The following is a 25,643-nucleotide window of genomic DNA, read 5'->3' on the forward strand; positions in this document are numbered from 1 at the left end:
CGGTAGCTTCTAAATATTACCCAGCACAGGAGAGGAAAGCTTTGTTAAGGCTTTGAGCCCATGTAGCTGTGCTGACCAGTGAACAGAGACTTCTGCCAAACTCCCAAGCTGAACACATGGTTTGCAGGCTGAGGATAGAGGGACCGCAGAGCTATTTCTGTACCAGCGAATTGAGAGAGAGAGAGAGAGAGAGAGAGCGAGGGACAGACAGACAGACAGACAGACAGACAGACAGACAGACAGACAGACAGACAGACAGACAGACAGACAGACAGACAGACAGACAGACAGACAGACAGACAGACAGACAGACAGACAGACAGACAGACAGACAGACAGACAGACAGACTTCCTCCTATATCTTTTTCCTTTTGATGCATTGAGAGTATCTTCACTTCACAGAAAAGAAAGTGATGAAGCATCTTCGTAGCCAAAAAGAGGGCCAAATGTCAGTCCCAAAAGAGTCAAATCCCTTTAAGGATTTTGTAATTAACTTATTAGGTAAATCAGGAGCCTGTGAGAAGGTGTGCATCATCTTTTTGGGTCAAATATATTTACTGTAGGGAACAACAAAACAAAGTGTGTGCGTGTATGACTATTTGTCATCTTCAGACCTAACCTCAGCACATGATGATGGTGCAAAGGTACATGGTTCAGTGCACTTTCTCTTCTACAGCAAACATAATTGGTAAAAGCTTATATAAATCCCCTTTCCATAAACTGCTTATAAACATTTCTCACATGTCAAAACACTTGTTAAGACCAATTTTCCAAAAGGAAAAAAAGCTTTCTTGAAAGTATCAGCTTTATTACACAACACACACCAACACCACCTACGCACCCCCCCCCCCCCCCCCCCTCCACACACACACACACACACACACATACACACATACACACACACAGACCAGAAGTCAGCTTATCAGTCCATCCGTCCCAGCAAGAAGTTCAAACACCCATCCCAAGGCCCCATAAATAGAGCATCTGAAACATTTATAAAGGCCCTCGCTTGTTATTCCATTGACGTGGTTGCCAGTGCAACACTTCAGTCCGGCACCATCAGACCCCAGCAGCTAAAATGGCACCAATTCATCAGAGACTTGAGCCATTTGTGCACACAGATTTTCAGCTATGACCTCCTCCTTAAGGTCTTTGCATAGCTCCAGCATCATCATGACACTACAGCTGCAAAATTAAACGTGTTCCTTCCCTCTAAAGACCTCAGATTTCCTCTTTCCTGTCCAAAAAAATAACCAATTACATCAGCCAGAGATCATACCTGTGTCTGTCTGAACCTGCAGAAAAGTGTCGGTTAAAGAAGCTTCTTCTTGAACGGTCCATATGGAGCAGATAAAAACTGTGCTTTTCAGAGTTATAAATACTCTTTCTCTCTTGCCGCCTGTCTGCCTGCGACACCTTCAGAGACACGTACTACAGGTAGAGGAGAGGAGATAAAAGAAGCAATAAAAAGTTACCACTGCCTCACACTTATCCAACAGCTATTTGCTTAATGGTAAGGGCTGCCTCCAGAGCGGAAGTCCTCTTAGAGCTGAATTAGGGACAGAGGAGTGAGGTGCCAAGTGTGACATGTGTGCACGTCATTCTTGGTCAATGCCAGAATATGTGGCATATGACAAAAGACAGAAAAACTAAGCAGGTAATTACTGACAGAGGGAGAAAAGCAGATAGGAGGGTGCATAGGATGGTTAATCCCCGATGTGTAATGTAACAGTACATAAGCAAAGAGGATTGCAGCACAGAAAACGCAGGAAGATTATTGGAGTCTTAGAGAGAAAGAGATGGAGTGTCAGCTTTAGAATCAGTCAGAAATGCAACATGGGTCAAAAGGGCAAAATCAAAACAATGACCAAGGTTGCTCAGGGGAATAGATTGCAGCTTTTCCTACTGATGCATTTCACTAGTGGCAAATGTGAATCTCCATAAGGGAAAACATGCCAAAACATACAGAGAAGGGTGCAGTTTTAAGAGCTTCAACTAGTGACCACAGGAGTCAGTAAGTCAGTGCATGTATGTCAGCGCGTGTACAAGAGCGTGCGTGTGGTAATGAGCTTAGGGCCGGTCTGTGAGGCAGGGAATGATGGGAGTAGTGATGTAACCATGAGGCACAGTTGTTGGTGGTGGTGTGGATAGTTTCTCAGGAGGATCAAGAGGACCAAGCTTCCAGATCTCATCCTGCATCTAGGTCTCACAGCAATAATCTGTTTATGCACCAGTCAACACAAGAATTACAGAAATACTTACTCTGACATGGATGCAGAGGATATGCACCTGCTGTCAGGTTTCTAAACACAATTGCTCTGAGTTGCGTGACTGAAGCATCAGCAGAAGCTTGAATATGTGAGAGCACAGTAGCTCAAAGCAGTTGAAAAGAGAAGCTGTAACAACAACCTACTGTATAATGAACTGTACACAAACATCTAGACGTCAGCTGCAGGCCAGTGTCATCTTTCCAAACAAGGCAGCGGAAAAAAAAGAGCTGCAAGCGGAGAAATGTTGGAGTGTAACCATTAAATATGTGTGTGGAAAACAGGGTGAGATTCTGACCCAGTTTTAGTAAAGTGTGCATGTAATTCGGACTTTTAAGGTGTTATACTGATGGGCATACACAAGTATTCTGTGACAGAAACACTGTGACGGGAATTCAGACGCCCAATCGACACACAAACACCCACCTTCTGCTTTACCCGGGAATGTCGCGGATAGACTCAGTGTGTGTTTGTGTGTGTGTTTGTGCATACAGAAGGACCAGACAGACAAAGAGGCTCATGCATTATTTGAACAGCGTGTCTCAGTATGGCTTTGCTTTAAGGCCAGAGGGGGTTTCAAGAGGAGATGGATTACTCTTCTGTCTCCATGTAGACTTCCTGGCAATATTTACCTCTCTCTCTCTCTTTTTTTTTTTTTTTTTTAAAACACACATCAGCTGCTTCCTTTCTAAATCCTTTCATTCATCCCTCTGTCTGTCTGGTTTGTTCACAGCTGTGCCCACTCAACCTTCCCTTCTGACCCCTTACTCTCACCCATCTTGTATTATTCCTCCAAATGTAAGGCTTCATCTAACAGCTATTCCATCATTCACCTTGTGCTTTGTCTATGGGTAACTTCTATCCCCCCCCCTGTCCCCCCCCCCCCCTCCCCAACCACCACCACCAATCTAAATCCATGTCCCCTCTGCCCCTTTCATGTATCTATATGTGACCTCACACTTTTCTGGATAGCAGTCAAATATAGAGGCACTAAGCAGACAGCCCTCCCACACCCTTTTCGTTCCTCCCCCTCTCCCTCTGTCTCCCTCGCTCTGTTATGCAACACCTTCAGTGATCCATTGGCAGCAGCCGCTCATCCCAAAAACTCTCCATAGCCCCCATCCCCCTCATTTCCCCCCCCATCCTGTTTGTTTAAGCTGAGGTTCAACCCAAATGCCATGCCAACTGCTCACCTCTCCTTTCCTCTCCCTCCATCCAGCCCTGCAAAATGATGACCCCAATGACCCCACCTACTTTATACACGGGCCGATACGCACACAGAGCTGAGGGGTTAACACTGACACAGGCTTCACTACAAAGTGTCCAGGTGTAATTCTTGGGGAAACATTATGTTACATCATGTATGCGACCTCATTATTTTGTGACTATTTTCTTATCTAATTTCTACTCTCATGACAAAGTTTTTCAGGTGTGTGTGTGTGTGTGTGTGTGTGTGTGTGTGTGTGTGTGTGTGTGTGTGTGTGTGTGTGTGTGTGTCATGTGGGTGTTGTAGACAGTGACTGCAACAGTAGCAGCTGGTACAGACTTGTTACATAACCCGGTCTGTAGCCTCAGCTTGCCTCCCTGGATGGCTGACAGTAGACCTCCGACTCATACACACACTACATGCCGGCATGCACTTGCCTCCCTCACTGCAGATGGTGCTGGTGTTACTGCACGGCCAGTGGCAGGCGGTGATACGTGCCTATCTATCCTGATGAATGAGAGAGTTTTTAAGTGCAGCATATCTGCCAGCTTTGGAAGCTTCTTCCTCTCTCCTCTCTGCTGCAGTAATGCTCTGTAAACACAGGAAGGCTCCTCTTATGCCTTCATTCCCTTTACTCCTCCCTATTTACCTCCTCCTCTCTCTCCACGGTCTGTATTTTCCACTGACTATTTCTTTTCCATTCTTCATGTTGTGTAAACATGTTCCTTGCTCAATACAATATCTCATTACAATAATACATCTTTATTTTTTCCAATTTAGGATATTTGTATATCTAGTATCTCCCAGAACTTTAAAGTAGTTTTCTCTGAAATAAACAAATTAACACAAACACCAAATGACTTTTTGATTGCTTCAACTTGGTTTTGAAGGGACTCAATTCAGTACAATTACAAGTGTACACACAAAATGCTGTGTTAACTTTTCAGTTTCAAAACCCACTTACTTTGTAAATCAACTTCATTATGTTACATACTCTTTCAATTGTTCTGGCATATTCTTCAATTATTGTTTGTGTATTAATGATCATCACTTTAGATTAGCTTTAGGATTTTTAAAGTGTATATTTTTCTGATTCTCTAAGATAATTGATGCATGACGCACCATGTCTTGTAATACAAGCCTAGTTGGTAATGTTAAAATTGTAGCATTGTATCTTTTATTCTCTGGAAATTGTGCAAGCAAACTTCAACATTATGGAGCTACTTTGTCCAAAATGAGGTTGATTACAGTGTGTCTTGGAAGACAATATTCCTGACCACAAATCTCCTTTTTGAATTTACCTGGGGATTTATACATAATGTGAAATACATTTTAAAACCCGGACACAGCATTCATATAGCTTGCATCATAGTCATAAAACTTTGGTGGCTCGAACAAACCACCATCAGTGCTTGAGACAGTTGGTGTACAACTTATCAAAGTGCTATACTGACCAAAATGACACAAACAATGCATAGTACATACAGCGGGTTCTATTACACTTCCAATAAAGTGGTCAGAACATCCCTGTTAGCCGAAATGAATAATGCCTCTTCCATGTGGGTCCGTCACTTTTACACTGCAGGCATGTCTAAAGTTTCTGACACAGCCAAAGAGTGGGCACAGTGCCAAACCAGGAAAGTAAGTTGATTTGTGTCATATCCATCTAACTATATATATAATAACAGCACTGCTTATTTATTCACAGCAGGAGCGGTGATGGAGGATCTAAAAACATTAACAAAGAATATCTAGGCTGTCAAGGAGCATTTTATAATGCTAAAATAAATAAAAGTGAAATAAGAACAGTTGGTGTAACCACAGCACGATGAACCACACTCACAGGTAGATTATGTAAAAGCATCTCCTTAAGAAAAACAGTAATTGGCAGAAAGACTGCTCAAAAGGAAAAAGAAATGTGCACAACTACATCCTCAAGATATAATTTACAGTTGACTTGAAAAGAAATATGTTCAGATAAAACGTATGAGGTAGACTCTTCTTCTTTTATTCAATTTTAGGTAGAGCCAAGAGGCTTCTTCTCCAGCCCCTCTGCTACCTGCCTGCGTAACAAAATCTCTCTAATGACGTCACAGCCTGAGGATCAGCATTACAGTTCGTGTCTCTTCGTGTGTATGTGAATGTATGTGTGTTTCTGAGTGTTTGCGTGCGTGCGCGAGGGCGTCAACGTTTTCAAATTGAACTTCTGCATCGTGTTTTTCACTGTCACAGTTTAATCCGCATGCGTTTCCACGTAATGCTGTGGTGTAGCATCAATTCAATCCACTCATCAATGAAAGGCACCTCGTGCGCTCTCCATCTTCCCGCGGCCATTCATAACCACCTGGCTCATTCATATTTTTGGGGGGAACAGATTCCACACAACAGGCAACCTTTTGTCTGGTCAAGAGACGAAATGCAAAATACACGTCCTATTCAGTGCGTTGGTAGGGTGCAGGCTACTTCTCAAATCGTTTTTAAAGGCAGGTGGATATCAACCCACATCCCAAATGATGCGCTGACAAGTCTTGCGTAATGTGCCAAGCCCATCGGCAGCTACACTACAACCAACATTAAACCCAAATGCTCTTATAACAGCGGTCAATGCAGCACGTGTGGGATTAAACACAATATAATCTTCCATTGTAACATCCTCTGAAAATGATGAGAAACAATTTGAACATAAGAGCCTTTGATGGCATTACATGGACGTTGTAGAGATAAGTAGAGTAAAAGCCATTAGTACCTGCAGTATGGTCACACAGTATGATTACAGCTGGTGGGTTCATAATCTTTGGAGTGGAGGATTTCACAAGCAGTGTGTGGACTGCTTTGTGCATTGAGAGCATGTGACCCAGTATTGCTGCAGGAGGGGTCCCTACCTTCCAACGGTTCCGGTATTGACCCACATGCCACTATGCTGGTGGTCCAGCCGGTCTCTCCAACCGGACAAAGGCGCGCGAGGAACAATTCGTTGTTCTCTGTGGCCCGGTGGTTTGTTAAAGAACACTTCAAACCGCGGACGTCGCACAGGACCTCTGCCCTGTCACATCCTACTTCTCACTTCCCCACAACGCCCGCTTAATCCAGATGTTTAACAGTCCTCGAGAAGTACCGATTCGCTGCTGCACACCTGCTCTCACGTCGTTATGGTTTTAAGAGACGTTTAGCATGAAATCTAAACATAACTGGCATGAAGATTCCGCTCGTCTGAGCCACCCCCTTTTGTGTTGTTGTTTCCCCAGCTGATTTCATCAGAGGCACGCCTCCACGACTGCGCGTCACGACACAAGGCGCCCAACACAAACTGTGTTGCGTTCAAGTGTCATCAGAAACACATACGAAGCTGAACGGTAGATTTTAAGTAGGTTAAGCAAGAGTAGAGCGCTCTGTCCACCAAAAAACAACCCAGCTGCAAAGACGTGATACATTTTGGGATAAGAAATTAATCAGAGAGGACAAAAGTATTATAAAAGACGTCTCAATTTAACCTGTAGACTATGTATTATCTGGAAAATCTAATTTCATCCGTTAAATTTGCAAAATTTTTTGCATCTATAGCCGATATTTTAGATGCGTTTTATACCTTCTCAAATGAAGTCTTTTTTTAACCCCTAAAATGCATGTTACTTAGCTGTCAATTAAAAAGAAAAGTGTATTCATATTTGAGCATGGAATATCGGAACTCTTTAGGAGCACTTTAATGTGACATCAGAGACAAGAGCACAGGAGCCAATCGTGTCATGCAGAGCTCCCAGTATCCCCGCCCTGAAACGCTTCTCTGCCCAGCTTGTTAACTCGAAACATGCCGCAAAGCACGCTGCCTTTAGTTGGTGGAGCAGACACGTCCACCACCACTGTGCTGGTTGTACAAGTCCGTCATAATTGTACCCAGAGAAAATAGATTGTGCACTTTTTTTAAAGCATAGCAATCATTTCATAAAACTGATGTAATTTTTAAATTCAAAATAAAATAATAATAGAGGTTTCCTGTAGGCCTGATCTATGTCAAAGATAAAATCCAAAAAAAGATGCAACAGTGTTTCTTAATGGATGGGCTGGGGGTTTTTCTTCTTCTTCTTCTGTGGTTATTCTGGGTGTTGAGACATAGCAACTAGCTTCCACATAGCAACACTTGTGTATTAATACTAAAGGCAATACAGGAGCTAAGGAAATCAGACTGATCATGGAATGCAGTAGGAGGAAAATCAACCTTTCGCCCTCATGTTTTTCCAATAATTCATTCTTTTGGGATTAATTTGTGGAATGTTAATCTGCACCAAGCAAAACAATACCGCCAAAAGGCAAAAATAGCCTACCTGCCTATTCAGCCAGGAGAACTACTTATGGTTTAAACCTAAATGACTTTGTAAATTGGGTGTAATCCAATTGAAGACCTTGCCTGTACATGTTTTCAGACAGGACACTTTGAGACCATCGTTTTTACTGTAACCAAGCTTACAATTAAAAAGATAAATTAAATTGATTATTTTTTTTAGTTTTGAGTTTGTGTAAGAATTTAAATGTAAACATTTTGCATTGTTTGACCATGGAGGGATGGATTGTCTGAACAACCAACTTTTTGTAAGGTCAGTGGAAGACTAAAGACAGCCCTCTACTGGATGAATATGGTATTGTGCTCTCTGAAACAAAACAAAAAACAGATCTAAACTGTCTGCTAGATTATGCAAGTGCTTTCACTGAATGCCACTGCACCAACAGATTCCATCTGTGACAGACCCTTGTGCAGAACAGCAGTAATTGCCAGACTACATGCCGAAAGTTTAATAAAGCAGGATCATGCTATCAAAAAGACTGAAAAGTACTTGACCCTTGTGTTTCTTGGACCATTCCGGCATATGAGCTCATTAGTTTATATTAATGTTTTTACCTTCTTGCTTCAACATAAAAATAAAGTGAACAGACTCTCCCTGTGCAGCTATTGGAGATGTCTCCTTTATATCTTTTGTCCGGAGTGGTCTTGAAGCCCTGAGAAAACACTGCCCCCTGAGCTGGCTGGCATGGCCAGAAAGGACCAGCATGAAAGATCGGCTGAAGAAAGCATGGCCTCAACAGCAATGGCACTGAGAGGGGCTTTAAAATGTGGAGAGGCAGTCCCTTTGTAGGAGGTTGTGTACTTGTGAGAGAACTCTCAAGCAGCACAGTTTGAGGTGCATTTCTGGCCTTTTCAGCTATACAGTAGTTCGATTAAGCACTGCGCAGCTTTGTTTACGAGCTTTATCTCTCTTTTATTAACTGTGTGGGAAGTCTACTCCTATCGCTTTGACACTATGGTAAGATTCAAGTTGGGAGAATGAGCTGAGATCATTCTTTGGCATGAGTAAGGAGTGTCCTGCTGCTTGGACAAATACTCTGTAAGGTCTGCAGTGGTATTCAGTGCCCTCTAAACTTCTTCAAGTTTTCCAGAAGGACTTTTTTACAAAACATATTGTTCAAATTATGTCCAATATGACTCTAACATTAAGTATTGACTCAGAAGTTATAATAAGGTACAGGGTTTGTTAGTTATGAAAGAATGAGGATTGCCTTTTCTGTGTTACAGGTTTATGATCTGACTTCTTACTTCTATATACAATAAATAAGCAAGAAATAGGCTTCTAAAACACCAAATACACTAAACGATGAATAATAGTCACATTGTTTGCACCATGTCTAATTGCATGTGCTGTCTCTGTTTGCCCTTCATGTTTTTATTATATTCTTTTCAAATTTGTAAAAAAAAAAAAAAAAAAAGGGGTATCATGTATCAATTTAATGGCCATAGAGCGTTTTGCAGTGAAAGTCTTCCCTTCATCTCGTCCCCTCCCGTCCACTCCTCAGTTTACCCCATGCTCACCTCGAGTGTCCAGCAGGCCAGCACACCCCCTGTCCCATATTGTACTGGAACTGTTCTAAAGCTGTCAAAACACCCAGCTTCTCACACTCCCTGCATCCACAGAGAGATTGCCTCAAACACACCGTCCGGAGTGCTTATAAACACACACATATGCAACACACACTCAGCCCAGTGCATTGACACAAGTAGGTCAGAGCTGCAGTGGGTCTTCCAAACAGTCCTCCAGCACCATGGGACTGATAACAGTATCAAAGATTAAATTCTACCCCCAGCCCATACACACACACTCATAGACAGAATCTCACATGAACAGTCATTACATACTACATGTCTGTATGTGGTACAGGAAGAGTTCATGAGCTTGTTCGTAGTTCAAGAGAATTTTGGCACATGTTTTTTGTTTTGGGACAACAAAAAATGTGACAGGGCAGGAATTTGAATTTGTTTCTCTGGGAAATAAAATTAAAAGGTCAAAGGTCAAGGATGTGATGGAAGCAATTGAAGCAAAGGTGAATAGTTTGTGGGAAGCTTGTATTCCTAACGTAACAAACTTATGAATGCACACACAACAACAAAAAAACATACATCATGTTAACACATCATGTTAAGTCTTTTTCATTACATAAATATATGTTGGCCATACCCTGAGATACAACCTATCTCTCGCTCTCCCTCTCTCTCTCTCTCTATCTCATTCTGACACATGCATGCACACGCTTTGACATGGATAAGTGAATGAGATGAAATGTTGCACTCTGGCATAAACCGAAGTGTGTTTTGTAACAGCCGGCCTATTTGGCGTTGGGCGAAGTGAATGTTATCAGAGTTTAAAGTAAATAACATTCAACAAGAGATAAGGCCCTAGAAAGAGTGCAGAAAGGAACAGACTGAGGGAGAGGGAGAGAGACAGCGAGTGGTATTGTTTACTAGCTTGGTTATCAGGAGTTTGTCTTATTTCTGCTCGGTCAGAAAACTGCATGTGTGTGACCAGCTATTGTTGCCTCATTAAAATCTGATGAAGACATATCAACACGTTGCTGACTTGTAGGGCAGTCCTGAAACACAATGAGATATGATCAGATTTATGAGTTACTAATATGTATCCATTGTCTCCAACAACAGAATAGTATAAATAAAACACCTTTTGTTGATAATAATGTCATCTGGTGATAATTCCTCATAGTCTCAGAAAAAGGCACAGTTTGAGAGTCTTTTCTTGTGTTTATGGACCACAACATTGATGTATGATGAGGTCAAGTCTGTGCTGCTGTTGATGGAGAGCGATGTTGGAATATGTGGGGAATGTAAAGTGGCCTGAGGTCCTGTGGCGAAGTCGGTGGAGGTTGAACAGACAGGGAAGGCTGGAGGAGAGTGGCTGAGGGTGAATAGTGGACTAGGCTTGATATGGTGGGCTACTTTGTGTTTTATTGGCTGCTGTCTTCCTGAGAATACACAGACCACTGATTATGATATTAATGCCAACTTTCTGGTGCCTGGCTTTTTTAAAGTGGCGACTGGATAAAAAACGAGAACACAGAGCTGCATATTTCTCACGGTCACTAAAACACATCATGCCATCTTTAACTCATATCCATATTCCGTTAGCCCAGTTTTTTGTGACCACAGTTTCCTTGGCAAGCCTATAGCACCAGTCATAGTTAAGAATTTCAGAGTTAGAAATGCCATTCCCCCTCAAACCCCCACACAGGTCTACCTCACTGGACTGTGCAATATATTTTAAATCTTCTATCGTCAGTCATTTTATGCGTAGCTTTCTTTTTTATAACTATTTATGTTTGCACCTTATTTTTATGTGAATACTTCCTGTGGTTTTTTATCCTCCACTACCACGAGCTAACTGCAACACAATGTTGTTCTGATCTGCACTGTAAGGTATAATTTGAATGACAATAAAGAAAGTCTAAGTCTAAATTATTGGATTATTTATTGTTTTTTGTCCTTGCATGTAATTTCTAAGACCTTTCCATCCTTACAGCCGAAGACAGAAGAGATAGTGGGGTTGTAAAAGATAGACGAGGGGTTTTGAAAGGTTGAGTAGATGCTCTAAATTCCTGAGTGGCACAAATCTTCTGTGTAAAGTACAAAGTGAGGGGAGCAGAGGTTGTCAAAAGTCATAATATGTGGTTTGCATTCTTACATGAGGGGACCTAAGCTGCACAGGCACGTCTTGTTATGTCCACATTCAAGTATCGACACTTGAAGACATGCATACCCACATCAACAACATCATCCTATATCACTCGATCAGTGACAAAAAATAACACATGCATTCTCTCTGCTGGATAGAGAAACACAGGTCAGCAGAGGTCCCTTTTAAACTGTGGCTGTCAAGTGGCAGGGGATAATCTTATTAAAGTTGTCTTCAGTTACATTCTTAAAGGGATAGTTCACATAACTACAATATTACCACATATTAATCAAAGTACTTTTTTTGTCCTGTTTGAGGATAGTTGAGAATGTAGTATATGCATATTTTCTCAGGAACAAGCGGCAAATATAGAATGAAGAAAAAGGATTGCATTTGCGTTCAACTATTCACATGGGGATCGCCAGAGTTTCAACATGACTCACAGTGTCTGAGTGACTCGCAGGAGGGATAATGTACACGATAGGTGTCAAATGCTTTAGCAAATTAAAAGATCACTTTAATTACCTTGCAAAGAAAGTGCATGCTGAACCAGTTATGAGCTGCTCTGACAGTCTTCATGGCCTCATCATGGCCTGCTTGGAGGCTATGCTATGTAAGGTGTGTAAATGAGGTTGAAAGTACAGGATTTAAGTTAGCAAGGGAGCCAACATCAACAGCACAGCTTATAAAGAAGGAGAATGCAAAAATGGCTGAAGACAGGCTTGGTGTATGATTCCTATTTTTTTAAAAATATGGATGTTTTCTGCCTGCATTCAAAATGAATCGTCATCAGTCAGATTGTTACAAGTTCCCCACGGTAAGCATTTTGTTACATATATATCAACCATTCTTTCCATATATATGTTGGTCTACATATCACAGGGAAAAAAAGCTTAAAGAAGATTGCCTTGTCCAGAATGCAGACGAACTCGACAAAAAAATGGGACTTCCATCATTCTTTTGAGTTTGACACCTCAACTGACTCTGGAGAATAGAGAACAGACTGAAATGGTAAATGATTGTGGGATTCTGACTCACTGAGGTCATAACCATGTCAAACAACTCTGCTCGACTGTGGCTTTGACAAGTTTAACAAGTGTAATCCTCTGAACATGTTCTCTATACGCCACGTCTGATTGGATTTATAACACTTACTCCCCAGATACACACAGGGTTCATTGTCAGTTTGAAATTGATTTAATCCACCAGATAAATCGTCCCTACTAACATGTTAATATGTCCTTTAGTAAATCCATCAGCAGTTGGTCAGGGAGGAGCTTCTAACAGACTACATTCAAAAGGTTCTGAAACTGAATATTTCTCACACCTTGCTGAGGATGAATCAGAGTAAACTTTGGATTGGGGCTAAATTCAGGCAAAAAAACAGGTAAAGAAGAACAAACAGAGCACAAAATCCGCTCGTGTTTAGTATAGAAAAAGATGAGTGATCATTACAAGTTAGATGTATATGAGACACCATTTGCATACAGGGACAGCAAAATTGCTGTATAAATTGTGCAAAGTTCTGACCAATTCCATGGTAACCCCGAGCAGGGAACAGGCACAGGAAAGATACTAAAGTTGTGTAGAGAGGGATGCATTTGGCAGAACAGGTCAGTCAGTATTCCAGAAACAGCCTGATCAAACAGAGAATGAAGCCAACACAAACACCACTGGACTTCAATCTGGCACAGAGAAGCAGAGCTGCAGCCCTGCAGAGAAACACACTGCACACAGTCAGTACATCAACCCAACACCCTCCAGAGTGCTGTACACCAGGGGTAATGAACCTTTTCTACTTGTGAACCCTCTCTTTATTAACCCCTTAAATCTAGGACCTGCACAAAACCTCTTTTAACAGGTTACGCCAAACTGCCCCCCAAAAGCCTTCTCCTAATGTCGCTTTTGGATGTTCTATATATTTTAACTACTCTTATTCTTTTAACTCTGTAGCACTTGGAGATTCTCGATTGTAAAGAGCTCTACAAATAAAATGCATTATTATTATTTCATTATTATGACATACACAAGTAGTTAGAACGTATTAAAGGTACTATTCAACAATATTAGCAGTTATTTTACAGGTATAAAATAGAAAATCCAGTATGTGACTTTCATTCTTGGTTCTAAGGCAATAATTTTACAAGTGAAATTGGTATCAAACTGATTAGTACCAGTCTGCCTCAAATTAACATACAAAATGTTCACAAATATAGAAAAAGATAGGAGAAAACAGAGGGGAGGGGAAAACATGATTGTAAAAAGCAAAAAAAAAAAAGACAGGCTGAGACAGACAGACAAATATACCACAGTACAGAGAGCTGAAGCATAACAGGAAGGTCCTTTGTTGTGTTTACTTCAAATAGCCGGCATGTTGTTTATCTATTTGTGCTGCTCTGTTTGTTAGAGTTCCTCATATTGTGCCGCACTTGGACAAACAAAAACAAACCTGTTGGGTTTGCTCACAGATGGAGCAAATGGGGCAAGGAATGTACCTTAAAAGCAATGTAATTTTTGATCTTATCCAATAAGGTTTGCAGTGGGTTTTATTACCCTGAGAGGTCAAACTATTTTCTCAACAAGTAGAGGAGCAAAATGATCCTTTAGCCAGCCTGAAAATACACAAATTGCCAAATATAAACTTGTAAACATGACTGAGCAGCAGCAGAAGCAGCATGTGTTACCTCTTATGTTGCTTGAAACAGAGGTCAACATGTATCTCCACTTGCAGGTATGACAAACAAGACTAAACATGCATGCAAACACATGCACACACAGTGCTGATACGCTATGTACTGTAGGCATCCTGAAATAGTGAAATGGAAAAATCTATACTGGTGTCCGGTTATTTCCGCACTGCCTGATAATACAACAGGCGTACAATTCTCACCATGACCACATGTCATTCACTGGCCGAGCTGCAACCATGCCGCAACACAGAAACAACGGCTTTAATCATTTAAATGAGGGCAAAGGGCAACAGGGTGGAAGTTCTTTCAGGTGCATTACTGTTGATCCCAGCTATCACGTGAACAGAGCCCATCCAGTCCAGAGAAATTTCCAGATAAAACACAGACACCAAACTGATATACATGACAAAATGACATGTACAATTCTGTAATGCTTGTAACAGTACAACGTGTTCCTGCTGAGTGATCGATCTTGGCATGGGGGGGGGGATAAAAGGCAATTTAACAGTGAACTCTTACAGCCATAATGGAGTATAACATCTCTCAAGAAGTCAATATGTCAGCATAGCACAACCTCTGTAGAGATATGCAACAGTATAAAGTAGCACATGATTTAAAAAAAGGAATTATATATTGATGAAATTGATTAAATATTCATATTGGAATGAGATTGATACATTTCTACGAGAGGCACAGAGAGATAAACAAAGACAGAAATTATTACAAAGCCTGACCCTGGGACAATTTAGAAATCATCTGTCCTCAGATGACTTCAGTTGATTTACATAATGGCCTTTTATGAGGTAGATGAAAATTGAAGATGTGGCTTGTTAAGTCTTACAAAGTGAGTTGCCCATATATTGTATTGATTGTATTTATAAAATAAGGGTTCCATTATATATAAACCACGTCTACTCTGAATCATCCCCATCATTCCCAATCCTTATAAAGAAAAGACAGACACAATACATATGAGCATGATATTTGAGTTCCATTTTAAGTTAATTTTATTATCATTGTTTTATTGATAGAGGATATTATATTTCCAGTAAAAGATGACATGTATGACATTCTGAATGTCCTGGACTGTATCATCTGACCGAGCTGTCCTGTAAACAAATAGATTACATATATACTTAAATATTATTTTGATGGATTCGCTCAGATTTGTTTGTTTTATTTTGGTATCTTTTCATAACTTCTTTTCCTTGGATATTTTATAAATATATGTTGGCTATACCCTGTTATGTTGTAGTTGTTTTTGGGGGGGCACTCTCACATCCTCAAATGGCATATATAGTAGGTGTAATCATTGTTGAAATAATGGCCCAATAAAAGCCCAATAAATGGAGCTTTTGAAAAAGTCCTTTGATTCTCTTTATTGTGCGTTTACTAAAATCAGATCCAAGTTGAAACATCTTAACCAGACCTCATGATTTATAGTAAGTCAATTTTAGATTTTGATGAGGCAGCAAACCACAGAGACTGGAGTCAAACAAACCCTGACTGAGATGATGACAGATCTTTCATCTGCAAACTGGCTACCATCAGTTATCAAATCTGATTCATCCACTCTGGTATGTGTGTGCGTGTGCATACGTGTGTGTGTGTGTGTGTGTGTGAGTGTGTGAGGAAGATTCACAGTGTGAGGTGTCAGTCTGGTTGCATCAGCCTCCTGAAACTGCAAAAAGCTCAATCAAATGGCATGCAGGCAGTTAGTGTGATGTAAACAACAATGCATGAATGTAAAAATAGACCTCAACCTGTGGGTGTGTACAATCACACAAGCTAAAAGGACTAACACAATTACAAGTTAAAATCCTGTGGTTTCTTGAGTGCTTTGGCCACCAATGAAACTGGTCTGACCCTGATTAGCAGGAATGGCACCCTTGGGTGTTTCTCTCACTACAGATTAGTTTAAAGCCTACAGCTTTAACTGGGGAGGAGACAGGGACACACAGACAGGCAGCGTACATGCTTATGTGGCAATGTGTTTACATCTATTTGAAGGGGTGCAGCGAGTCCATAATAGCTTCTCTCTGTGAGTCACTGTGTCTAAAGTTTGCGTATTACAGTAATGATGCTGGGTGTGATTGAAGATTTTTGGAGGCGTCTCTGTGATGCTGTTAGGGTCGGAGACTTGCAATCCACAGCAAAGTATGATGGGATTTAAATAAGTGTCCCATTAAAACATAAATCAGTGCTATAATGACATGCCTTCATGATGTTAAGCATACAGTATCTCAACCTGCAAACCCAATACCTGTTGCTGAAAATGCTAATTTGTTTAATGTTTTTTGGTTTTTTTTAAATCTTTATCCTTAATTAAGCCACAGCTGCTGATTATTGTGTTTCATTGGATAGGATTTATTTCAGAAAGCAGGTGGATAGACACACAAGAAAGATATGAAAACAAACTAAAATAAAGAAGACAGGCCCTAGAGACGAGAGAATGTGTGTTAGAGACTGTGACAAATGGGGCTGTTTGCTCCCAAACATACACGGAAAGGAATAAGTCTGTAGGTCAGCCTTTTAAGTCTTGTAGCGGATATAAGAAAAGCCACACCCATAAAACCATGTAGTCAAACCACAGAGAAAGAGTCACACAGATCTATCTTTATAAAAACCCTCAGAGAACTAACGCATGAAATGCAATCTGTGATTGCGGCAGACGCACACTCAAATACCTTGTTGGCATACCCTCAGTCATGACTTTGGAGCCAATTCACCCAAGGGGATCGGCTTTCTGCCATAAATGAGAGGAACTGATGCTAAAGAAAAAGACACCCAGGCATCAAATTGCATACACGGTTGTACACATACAGAAATATGCGTGCATAATCACACGTAGATACACAGGAAGATATATTTGTTGCAGTGATACATCCATACCACCATGACACACAGAAACACACACAAAAACAGGAACATAAATAGAGAGGAGCTTCAGCCAAGCAACCAAGCTGTGCCTTTTGGTGTCTGTGGCATAAATATGCTGTCTCTTTCTGAACACACATGAAGACGCACAAGCATGCAGGCCCACACAAATATGGTCCCCAAATGAAAGATTTGTTAAAATTAGACAGAGCTAAAGACAGAAATATTCAGATGAAACTGAAAAGGTAGTTCTTATAAAGAAAGTCTGGTGTGCGAATAATGTCAAAATTGTGTGGTATGTGTGGTATAAGGAACAAATAGCAAAATTTAGTAATTTTCCTTCATGTGAAGTGTGTTTAAATTTTGACCTCAGACCCCTGGAGGGTCCTTTGTTTTTGTTATTATCTGCACACCAGGCTTCCTTCATAAGAACTAACTTGCTTCAGTTCAGCTGGAATGCTTGACCCGACCCTGACTCGTTTCTGTATTGATCGATCATTCTGAAGTTGTTCAATTTAGAATATGTGACTACGCAGAATGTCTCACTGGTAAATGTGTCAATGAAAGTCCCACTTAACCCGAGGGACATAAGTAGCTCTGAGTGTCACACAAAAAGCTAGAAAGTTCAGTTTTGTGGTGGAATTCATAAAGTATTATGAAAAAATGAAAGAAGCCCTAAAACCTTTGACCAAAAACTCTTTTCCCACATACTGTAGACGGCCAGATTGTGTAGCAAACTTCCCTATCAGTGAAGCCATCCTGTATCACTGGACCCAGAGGCCTGTCAGACCCTGGCCTCAGACCAGCTCTGAGTTGTCTGAGCAGCCACAACAGGACAAAAGCATCCTCCCTGAAATGAACTGACTCTTTTATCTCCTCTCGTCCTCCTGCCCTGCTTTGGCCTGTGCTGTCTTCGCTGGAGACACAACACCTTCTTATCCAAGTCTGTCAGCACATACGCACTGACACACACTGCTCATTCGTTCACACATACAGGCTGTCTGGCCTCGAAAAGGTGTGTTTTACCACATGAAATCATGTGGTTTAGACATGCATAACATTAGTGGTATTAAAAAAAAATGCTGCAGCTGCAAATGTTTAGATTCAAATTGGAATCTTTTTAGTACTCGGTGATCACGACTAATAAATGATATTTGTTTGTTTATTTTTATGCCAACCAACTGAAGAGGCTCATAAAGCTACTTCAACTCATTGTCAGAGTCAAATACAGTAAAAGAGAAATCGTGTGTACTAATGTCAAAGTACAGTGGATAACCACATGAGCGGAAGTTAAAACAGATGTTTAAGGGAGTTTTACATGTGGTTTTAGTTTCGGGTTTTGCTCAGGGAAGTTAAAACTTTTTCATGCCTTAATAGATTGTCTGGTTAACTAATTCTATGAAAGCTTCTTCCTTTCTAAATCTTGTCCATTTGTTTCTGTTAAAACTTTAAAAAGGAAGCAGGGGAAAAATGTGAAGTGAAAGAGGGTTCAAGCAGTGTGTTTTTTTTTTCCTTTCTGATTTATCATGTTTACTGTCAAAAGCGCCTGACATCCGCTCTCTCTCTCTTCGGCTCTCCCTTTCCATCAGCCTGCTCTATTGTAATTTACTCACAGCCAGCTACCCTTCTGTGTCCCTCTTTCTGCACTCCTTCCTCCAATTCCTTCCACTCTCCATAGATTTTTTTCATTTTCAAACAACATCATATTCATCTCTTCTTTTCTTCTTTACCTTTCTCTTCTTTTAAACTTTCCCCTGACCGTATCGTTCTTCACACACTCTCTTTGCCTACTGGCACCCTGTTTTAAAAAAACAACCGAAGAGTCAGCCAATGAGAGAGAAACAAACTGTACAGTGGCCATTACAAGCACAATCACCCACTTCTTTCTTTTTGTATCTCTCTCTCTCTCTCTCTCTCTCTCTCTCTCTCTCTCTCTCACACACACACACTCCCCCCAACCATGCTTTCTTTCCATCCAAGACCTATACTTAAGAGGACATACATCATGTGGTGTTTGTAAGTGGAGACAACACCGTAGTAAAATGACTGAGTCTCTCTTTTATGTTGTTTTTTACTCTGTGTGAATGCCTTTGTTACCGTGCATGTGTGTGTGCAAGCATTTTCTCCGAGGATCACTGTAGCACATAATTAGAACATCCTTGCATGCATGCACATACAAACAATACGTTTGGATCCAGTTGAAGGGGGTGTGGTCTCCATGCAAACTCTATTATGTGTTAGTTTCTGTCTGTCAGCGTGTGTGTGCATGTGACCAAATGTGAGTGTGTGCAGTGCTGCTTGACCCACACAAAGACACAGCTTCTTATATGACTCCCAGCTGTGGGGACTTGGCCCACTAGTCAGCCTTCCAGCAGCCAGGAATGTTTGGTGTGCAATCCTACTGGAAAGCCCCAGTTACCCACACACACACACACACACACACACACACACACACACACACACACAGTCAGTGTTCTCTCGAGTCAAACTACTCAGACAGGGCGACGAGCCTCACCCCAAAGAAAGAATGGTTCAAATTCCACAGTTGATAAAAAAAACAGAGGAGTGGGATCAAGCAGAGGAACTGATGTCAGCTCAATCAGACCCTCCCCCAACACACACCATCTGTTCCCCGGGCTAACGGCAAAGGGAAAGAAATGAGGAGACAGGATCAAAAAGCCGGAAAATATTTGACTGTGGATGTCACTGTTTTGTAGCTGATGTCTGGTTGGCGTTTTCAGGTGTCCTTCTGTAATTCAGCCTTTGTGTGCTTCAGTGTGTAACTACAGTAGCCACTGTTTGGCTCTGCAGTCATACAGTGACTCAACTCTTCAGCTATGATCTCAAGCTGGACTCTCATCCAGGCTGCAGGTGGTGGAGATATTAACTAGGCCAAGTAAACTTGACTATTGAAAAGCACACACTGACTCAATGATTGATTATTGTATCACCAAATAGAACCCGATTTAAGTATTTTCTGGGCATTGACAAGACATTTGCTGCTTTAAAAAACGTCCCATAGTTGAATATTTGAAGAAAAGCTTCATGTTAAGTTTGTTGTAATGTAAGAAATGTTACATTATTCTTTTATACTAATATAAACTATCATATTAAGTGCCTACTGTAGCCTATTATATTTACTCATACTAGAAACTATTGTCACGAACACGTTTTTTTTAATAGACATTTTCATCCTTTTTTCTATTTTGCACTGGCTACAAGTCATGTAGTATTGTTCAACAGCCCTTAAACCGTATTTTTAAAAAAACATGAAGAGAATTTTTTTTTTAAAGTATGTTGAAAAGGCAGAATAACAGTCGGCTATTTCTCGGGGGTGAAAAGTGACACGCCCCTGTTCAGTTTTATGAACCTCACTTTTTTTACACAGGTCGAAAAATGTACGATAGTCAATTAATTTAAGACGACATTGACGCAGTTTTATAAATCCCTAAGGTTTTCAGACATCGATGTAGACAAGTGACGGTTGCAGAAGAATTAGGTCTCAGTTTACATCCCCGAAAAAGCGTCCCTTTGGTTACTGTAGACATAACTTGGAAACCAGACGGTTCAAATTGGACGTAAGTCTAGTCTGCAAGTCAAAAACTGAGCACAACAGAAACTAAGTGAACCGTTATGCAACCCCTCGCCTGTCTATCCAGTCTGCTTTGTATAGCGTGTGCTGTTGCGAGTAGGCTATACAGTTTACATCATTAGAAAAACAGAGTACACTATGTGTAAAAAATCCTCCTACCTTCAAAGACTTTCACCTCTGGAATCAGCTCAGATCTCTTTCGGGCTCGACGTCCACTTTCAGTTCACACCTCTCTCTCTCTTTCTCTCTCTCTCTCTCACTCGCTCGCTCGCTCTTCAGTTTATTCTGGGCATCAGCGCTCTTCTCCTGCTTCTCCCCATTGAACTGCAAGGCACAAACGCACACGTTATCACTTCAGAGCATTCCCCTGGTCTCGATGGCAACATTTATTCACAACTTATTTTTTTGAAACGAACACTTCGTTTCAGCTCGGACGTGAACCCGATCAAATTGTCGGCTCGTAAACGTGCTGCCAGAAGTGACAGAGGAAAAACACTCCCGACTGTTGTAGCGGAGAGACGCCGGGAGGAATGTAATTACGTGAAGATTGCTGCATTTTGCAAAACCCGCAGACATGCTGTTGTTTGCGGCTATTGTGTTCTGCAATCCGTCTGGGCTGTGGTCCTGATGCGAGTTTTTTCCACATCCCTTTGTTGTTTCTGTCACACCTACAAGGAGGTAGCACATTGAATAGGGGGACCTTTGCCTCCACTTTTCTTTTGTCTTTCTGGTTGTTTGTTCTTACACACCCATGCGTCTCGAAATGGATGGATTAGACTTTTTTTTCTTCGATATTGACTGACACAGAAGCATGAAGCGGGATTATTCCCCGAACTTTGATCAGCTCGCCCCATCACATCTGTCTGATGCCATTTTATATCATCTCTAAAAAATGTTCATTTGATCTGATAAATCTAGTCCCTTGAAAAATACTATTGGGATATTTCAAAGTAAAAGTCTTTTTGCCCTTTGCTTCTATCCAGCCCCCCCTCTGTCTCACCAAATTGTCGCCAGAAGTTAAGTCCTCGCTGGGGAGTGGGCTGCCTCCGCTGTTTGTCCCTCTCTCTCTTTCTCTCCTCTCCTCCCCTCTCCCTGTCTCGTTGTCTCTCCTAAGCGGTGGCGGAGCCCAGATATTCCTCACTGTAGACCAGCCTTCACCCACAGCACGCTAGCGTCTGTCCGAGAGCGCAGTGACGACATAGGCAGCAGAGCCACACCCATCCATTCATAAAGTGGAGACAGTGCCAGCCTACTGGCATGACAGTGCAGTGACATATCCATATTCCTTTAGGGATAAAGAGCGAAATATTTTCTCAGGGAGTCATTTTAAGACATGTTTACTGACAACACGAATAGAAAATACCTGTTTTTTATACTTTTCAAAGCATGTAGGTACCAGTGGCAGCCTTGGCTTAAAACAGCAACAAAAAGGAACCTACTCAAACTATTATAAAATCTCAGGTGCACGGCTACAAAAAAAAATGGCCATCCTCCCTGCTCAAGAGCACCTTGGGAGGGCTGACCACCTTCAAAGTCACTCCTCCTGATTAGTCGGTTTTACTGCTGAGTCATCATGTCCACCTGCTGAACATGCCTGTTTCCGTAACATTGCATGACATTACACCACTCGCATAAGCATTTGAACAAAAGTATATCAAATAAATTAGGGGTTTTAACCCACAGAATTCATTTTCAAATTATTTGGGTGGATGTTTAAGTCTGGAAAAAGCCTATTGTGTTGTACAGTGTGACAACACCCATGGGTGGAAGTTGCATCCAGCCATTGTTCACAAAGTTTATTGTCATGTAAATCCTTTGCTATGACCTGTGTTATTAAGTCCTGTAAATGTTAATATATACTGTAAATATTATTTCATATCAAAAGGAGAACAATAATTTTGAGCTACTTCCAATTAACTGCTAAGATTCTTCAGACACTGACACCAAGGAAATGCCAAGTAAATTGACAGAATCTATTTTAAATCTGTTGACACGGCATCAACACAAACCTAGCTTGGATAAGCTGTCCTATATTCTTAAGCACTACAGGAGATTTTGCTTGCATCAAGACATTGAGTTATTTCTCAATGACCACATTATCAGCAAATATGATATGATGACTGTTTTTATTCTAAATCCATCATAACTGCAATTTCGGTTGCGACTATTAAACCTGCTATCATGACACATCATTCGAAAATCACTTACAAAACAGATTCTCTAGGTTGGGCCCCTTTTTTATGAGGATAATGTTCCCTTGTCAACTGAGGACAGAGGCCTTGAGACTGTTAGTTTTTTGTGGATAGTATTATCACTTATAAAACATACTTACAAACAAGCAATGATAAATGCACTTTTTATTGTTCTTAATTGTTAGACCCACATATTTGTTGAAGCTGTCAGAAAAGCACTAAGCATTTCTAAGAAAAAATGTCATTCTGTGTTTGCACTTTGAACTTGGCAGAGGCGTAAATGTCAGAAAACACAGGGGATGTGAGAGGCCTCCTCTCTCACAGCGTCTCTCAGACTCCTGCTCAGCCAAGCATCTGAAGAAGCCATTGTCCTGTGGAGGGAACAGAGAGACCTGCCTGGACTTGCTCCTGTCTCAGCATACATACAAGTCCTAGGCAACCAGCACAGACTGGCCAGCTTCATCACACTGATGCAAACACGTTGTATCGTTGGGATGTTTTATGGATAAACTGCTATTGTAAATGTTAAAATAAAATCTTGCTCTATTTCTTTTCCACATATAATGTCATAAAAGTTTTGCTGATACAGATAAAAGGTCACATATTCTCTTTTTTATGCTCATTAGTCCCTTTCATCTTCTTGTTGCAGACAGGTGTACTAAACCTTTATCTCAAAGAGTCTTATGCAGCACTTTTACATTTCCAGAAGCTTCTGTTATACCACTATTGGTGCAGCCACATGGGCACAAAAGGGGCATAATGGGGGGCTTCCACATGTTCACCTCTCTCCCTCTCTCCTGAGGGGGCAAACTGCTGATCCCAACGATGTGAAATGCCTGCGTTGGCTAAATTTCAACAAACAAACAGCACACAGTGCTTACCACACACATAAACAAACAATACAGAACTCACACACTGATGCACAGCTACACAAAACAGTGATCTTTGTCCCTCTCAGATCGATTTCACTCAGCAACTCTGTAAGTCCGCTGTGGCATGTCAGAAGCCACAATGGCCCTTTGACACCAGCCACCGAATGACCACAATGTCATCTCACTTTGTGCACCGAGCGGCCACAATGGGCCTGTCTTTGCCTCCGAGTGTCTGTTATTCTTCTGCCTGATCTCTCTGACAAAGCAGCGTTACAGAAGTACCAATTGAGCTTGAACAATCGTTCACAAAGGAGGCACTGACTTGGTATTTCCAGCCCTCCTGCCAAATGGAAGACATACAGGGCAGAGTGCTGTGAAGGTAAATTAGCACATGCCGAAGTGTTCAATTCAACCCACTAATTGATTTGTGAACAATCGTGTACTGATATTTTCATATTTATGATATTGAACACCAAATACCAAATTGAAAACTAAACACACACACACACACACACACACACACACACACACACACACACACACACACATTGACGTTTCTCTGATTACCAGGTTGATGGCAAACCAACAGGTGTTGCAATTCACAAGTAAAGGCTGTGAGTCAGAGAAAGAGAAAAGAAAATTTAATTAAATCTCGCACCAGGATTCTACCAAACCAAAAACTGTTGCTCACTGGAGTCCCATATAGCATATTACTCAAAGAGAAGTCCTCATTATGACTTTACAGGAATTGTATATTTGGAAGAAAAAACATGCAAATGAACTCTGTGATATCCTTACCTCTGTATCTCCAGATGGTACTTGGGTTGAGTCATTTCATGCCACATTTACTGGAATGGAGTGTGTTTTCTTCATCAAGTTCTTATGTCACTTTATTAGCAGATCATCATGTTTTTTTATTGTTTTTATCTTATTTAGCTGCATCTGCCCTCATTGTTGTACCTGAATTGTCATCAACTTTCACTTGACCTCTCATGACCCCATCCGGTGTGTGGAGATTAGTTTTCCTTCAACTTGAATGACATGATATGCATGACTAGAGAGTTCAAGAAATCTAGGATTTGTGTCTTTTTTGCGTTGACTGAGAGACTATAGGTGTCTTTAAGTCAGTGTGTACAGAAATCAAATAGAGGATACTCTCTCCTTGCACCTGTCCACCTCCATGGAGCAGGGTCTTCATGCAGTGCTGGATCGTAGGACACCAGGTTTAGGTCTTCTCCCTGTGTCGCTCTCTAGTGTCACTTGGGGTGCTATGAATAGTTGCAGACGTATGCTCAGCCTTTCAGCTGGGTATTGGCATGTGTGCCTCGTGTCACCACAGTCAAGGTGTAATACTACTGAACCACGTCACTATGTCGACAGGGCACACTCAAGTTGCCATGGAAACAGGGACGAGCACCGCTACCTCTGCCCTGACATTCGTTGGTTGTTGTTTTCCCCAGACAAACTCTTGATCCGATCTCATTTACTCAATTTGCATATGTTTTTCTTCCTCCACATCTCCTACCTTTTTGCTGCTAATATCTTTCATGTTTCTCTCTTTTGGTCTATTTGATTTATGACATTCAGCGGCGAGCAAGAGGTTTGAGGGACTATCCAGAGGGCTTTATATTATTGAGCTGTTAAAGACTTTATCACTAATGCTCTCATTCCTCTGATGAAACAGAGGTATGATGTATTTAAGTGAAGTATTGGCCTTGGCACTTGTATACAATGTTAAAATACTATTTTATTATCTTTTTTCTATGTTATTTTCTACTGCTGTATTGTGTGAAGAGCAACAGTAACAGCCGATATCCCCCCTGGGATTAATAAAGTGTTTCTAATTCTGTTAGCGAGAGTCTGAAATTTTCTGTACAGGTGAATCATTAGCCAAAGGAAGTACTTCAATATATTTGTATTTATCTTTTCTGTGTTTTGTT

General features: G+C 41.1%; 1 protein-coding gene across 5 annotated transcripts in view; it reads right to left on the minus strand.

Moving 5' to 3' along the window:
* The window catches only part of rhobtb4 (Rho related BTB domain containing 4), a 39,236-nt gene extending 17,435 nt beyond the window's left edge, over positions 1–21,801 (minus strand). Inside the window, exons 1-3 of one of the 5 annotated variants that reach the window (XM_079349572.1) lie at positions 21,640–21,801; positions 20,799–20,963; positions 1,280–1,431 (exon numbers count right to left, since the gene is read on the minus strand). In XM_079349572.1, coding sequence (XP_079205698.1) covers positions 1,280–1,341 — 62 coding nt within the window. In that variant the 5' untranslated portion in view covers positions 1,342–1,431; positions 20,799–20,963; positions 21,640–21,801. The other 4 variants (XM_079349574.1, XM_079349576.1, XM_079349573.1 and 1 more) reach the window with 4 other exon arrangements.
* Positions 21,802–25,643: the final 3,842 nt, after the last annotated feature.

This window comes from Symphodus melops (assembly GCF_947650265.1).
Source record: "Symphodus melops genome assembly, chromosome: 1".
In the NCBI taxonomy this organism is placed as follows: Eukaryota; Metazoa; Chordata; class Actinopteri; order Labriformes; family Labridae; genus Symphodus; species Symphodus melops.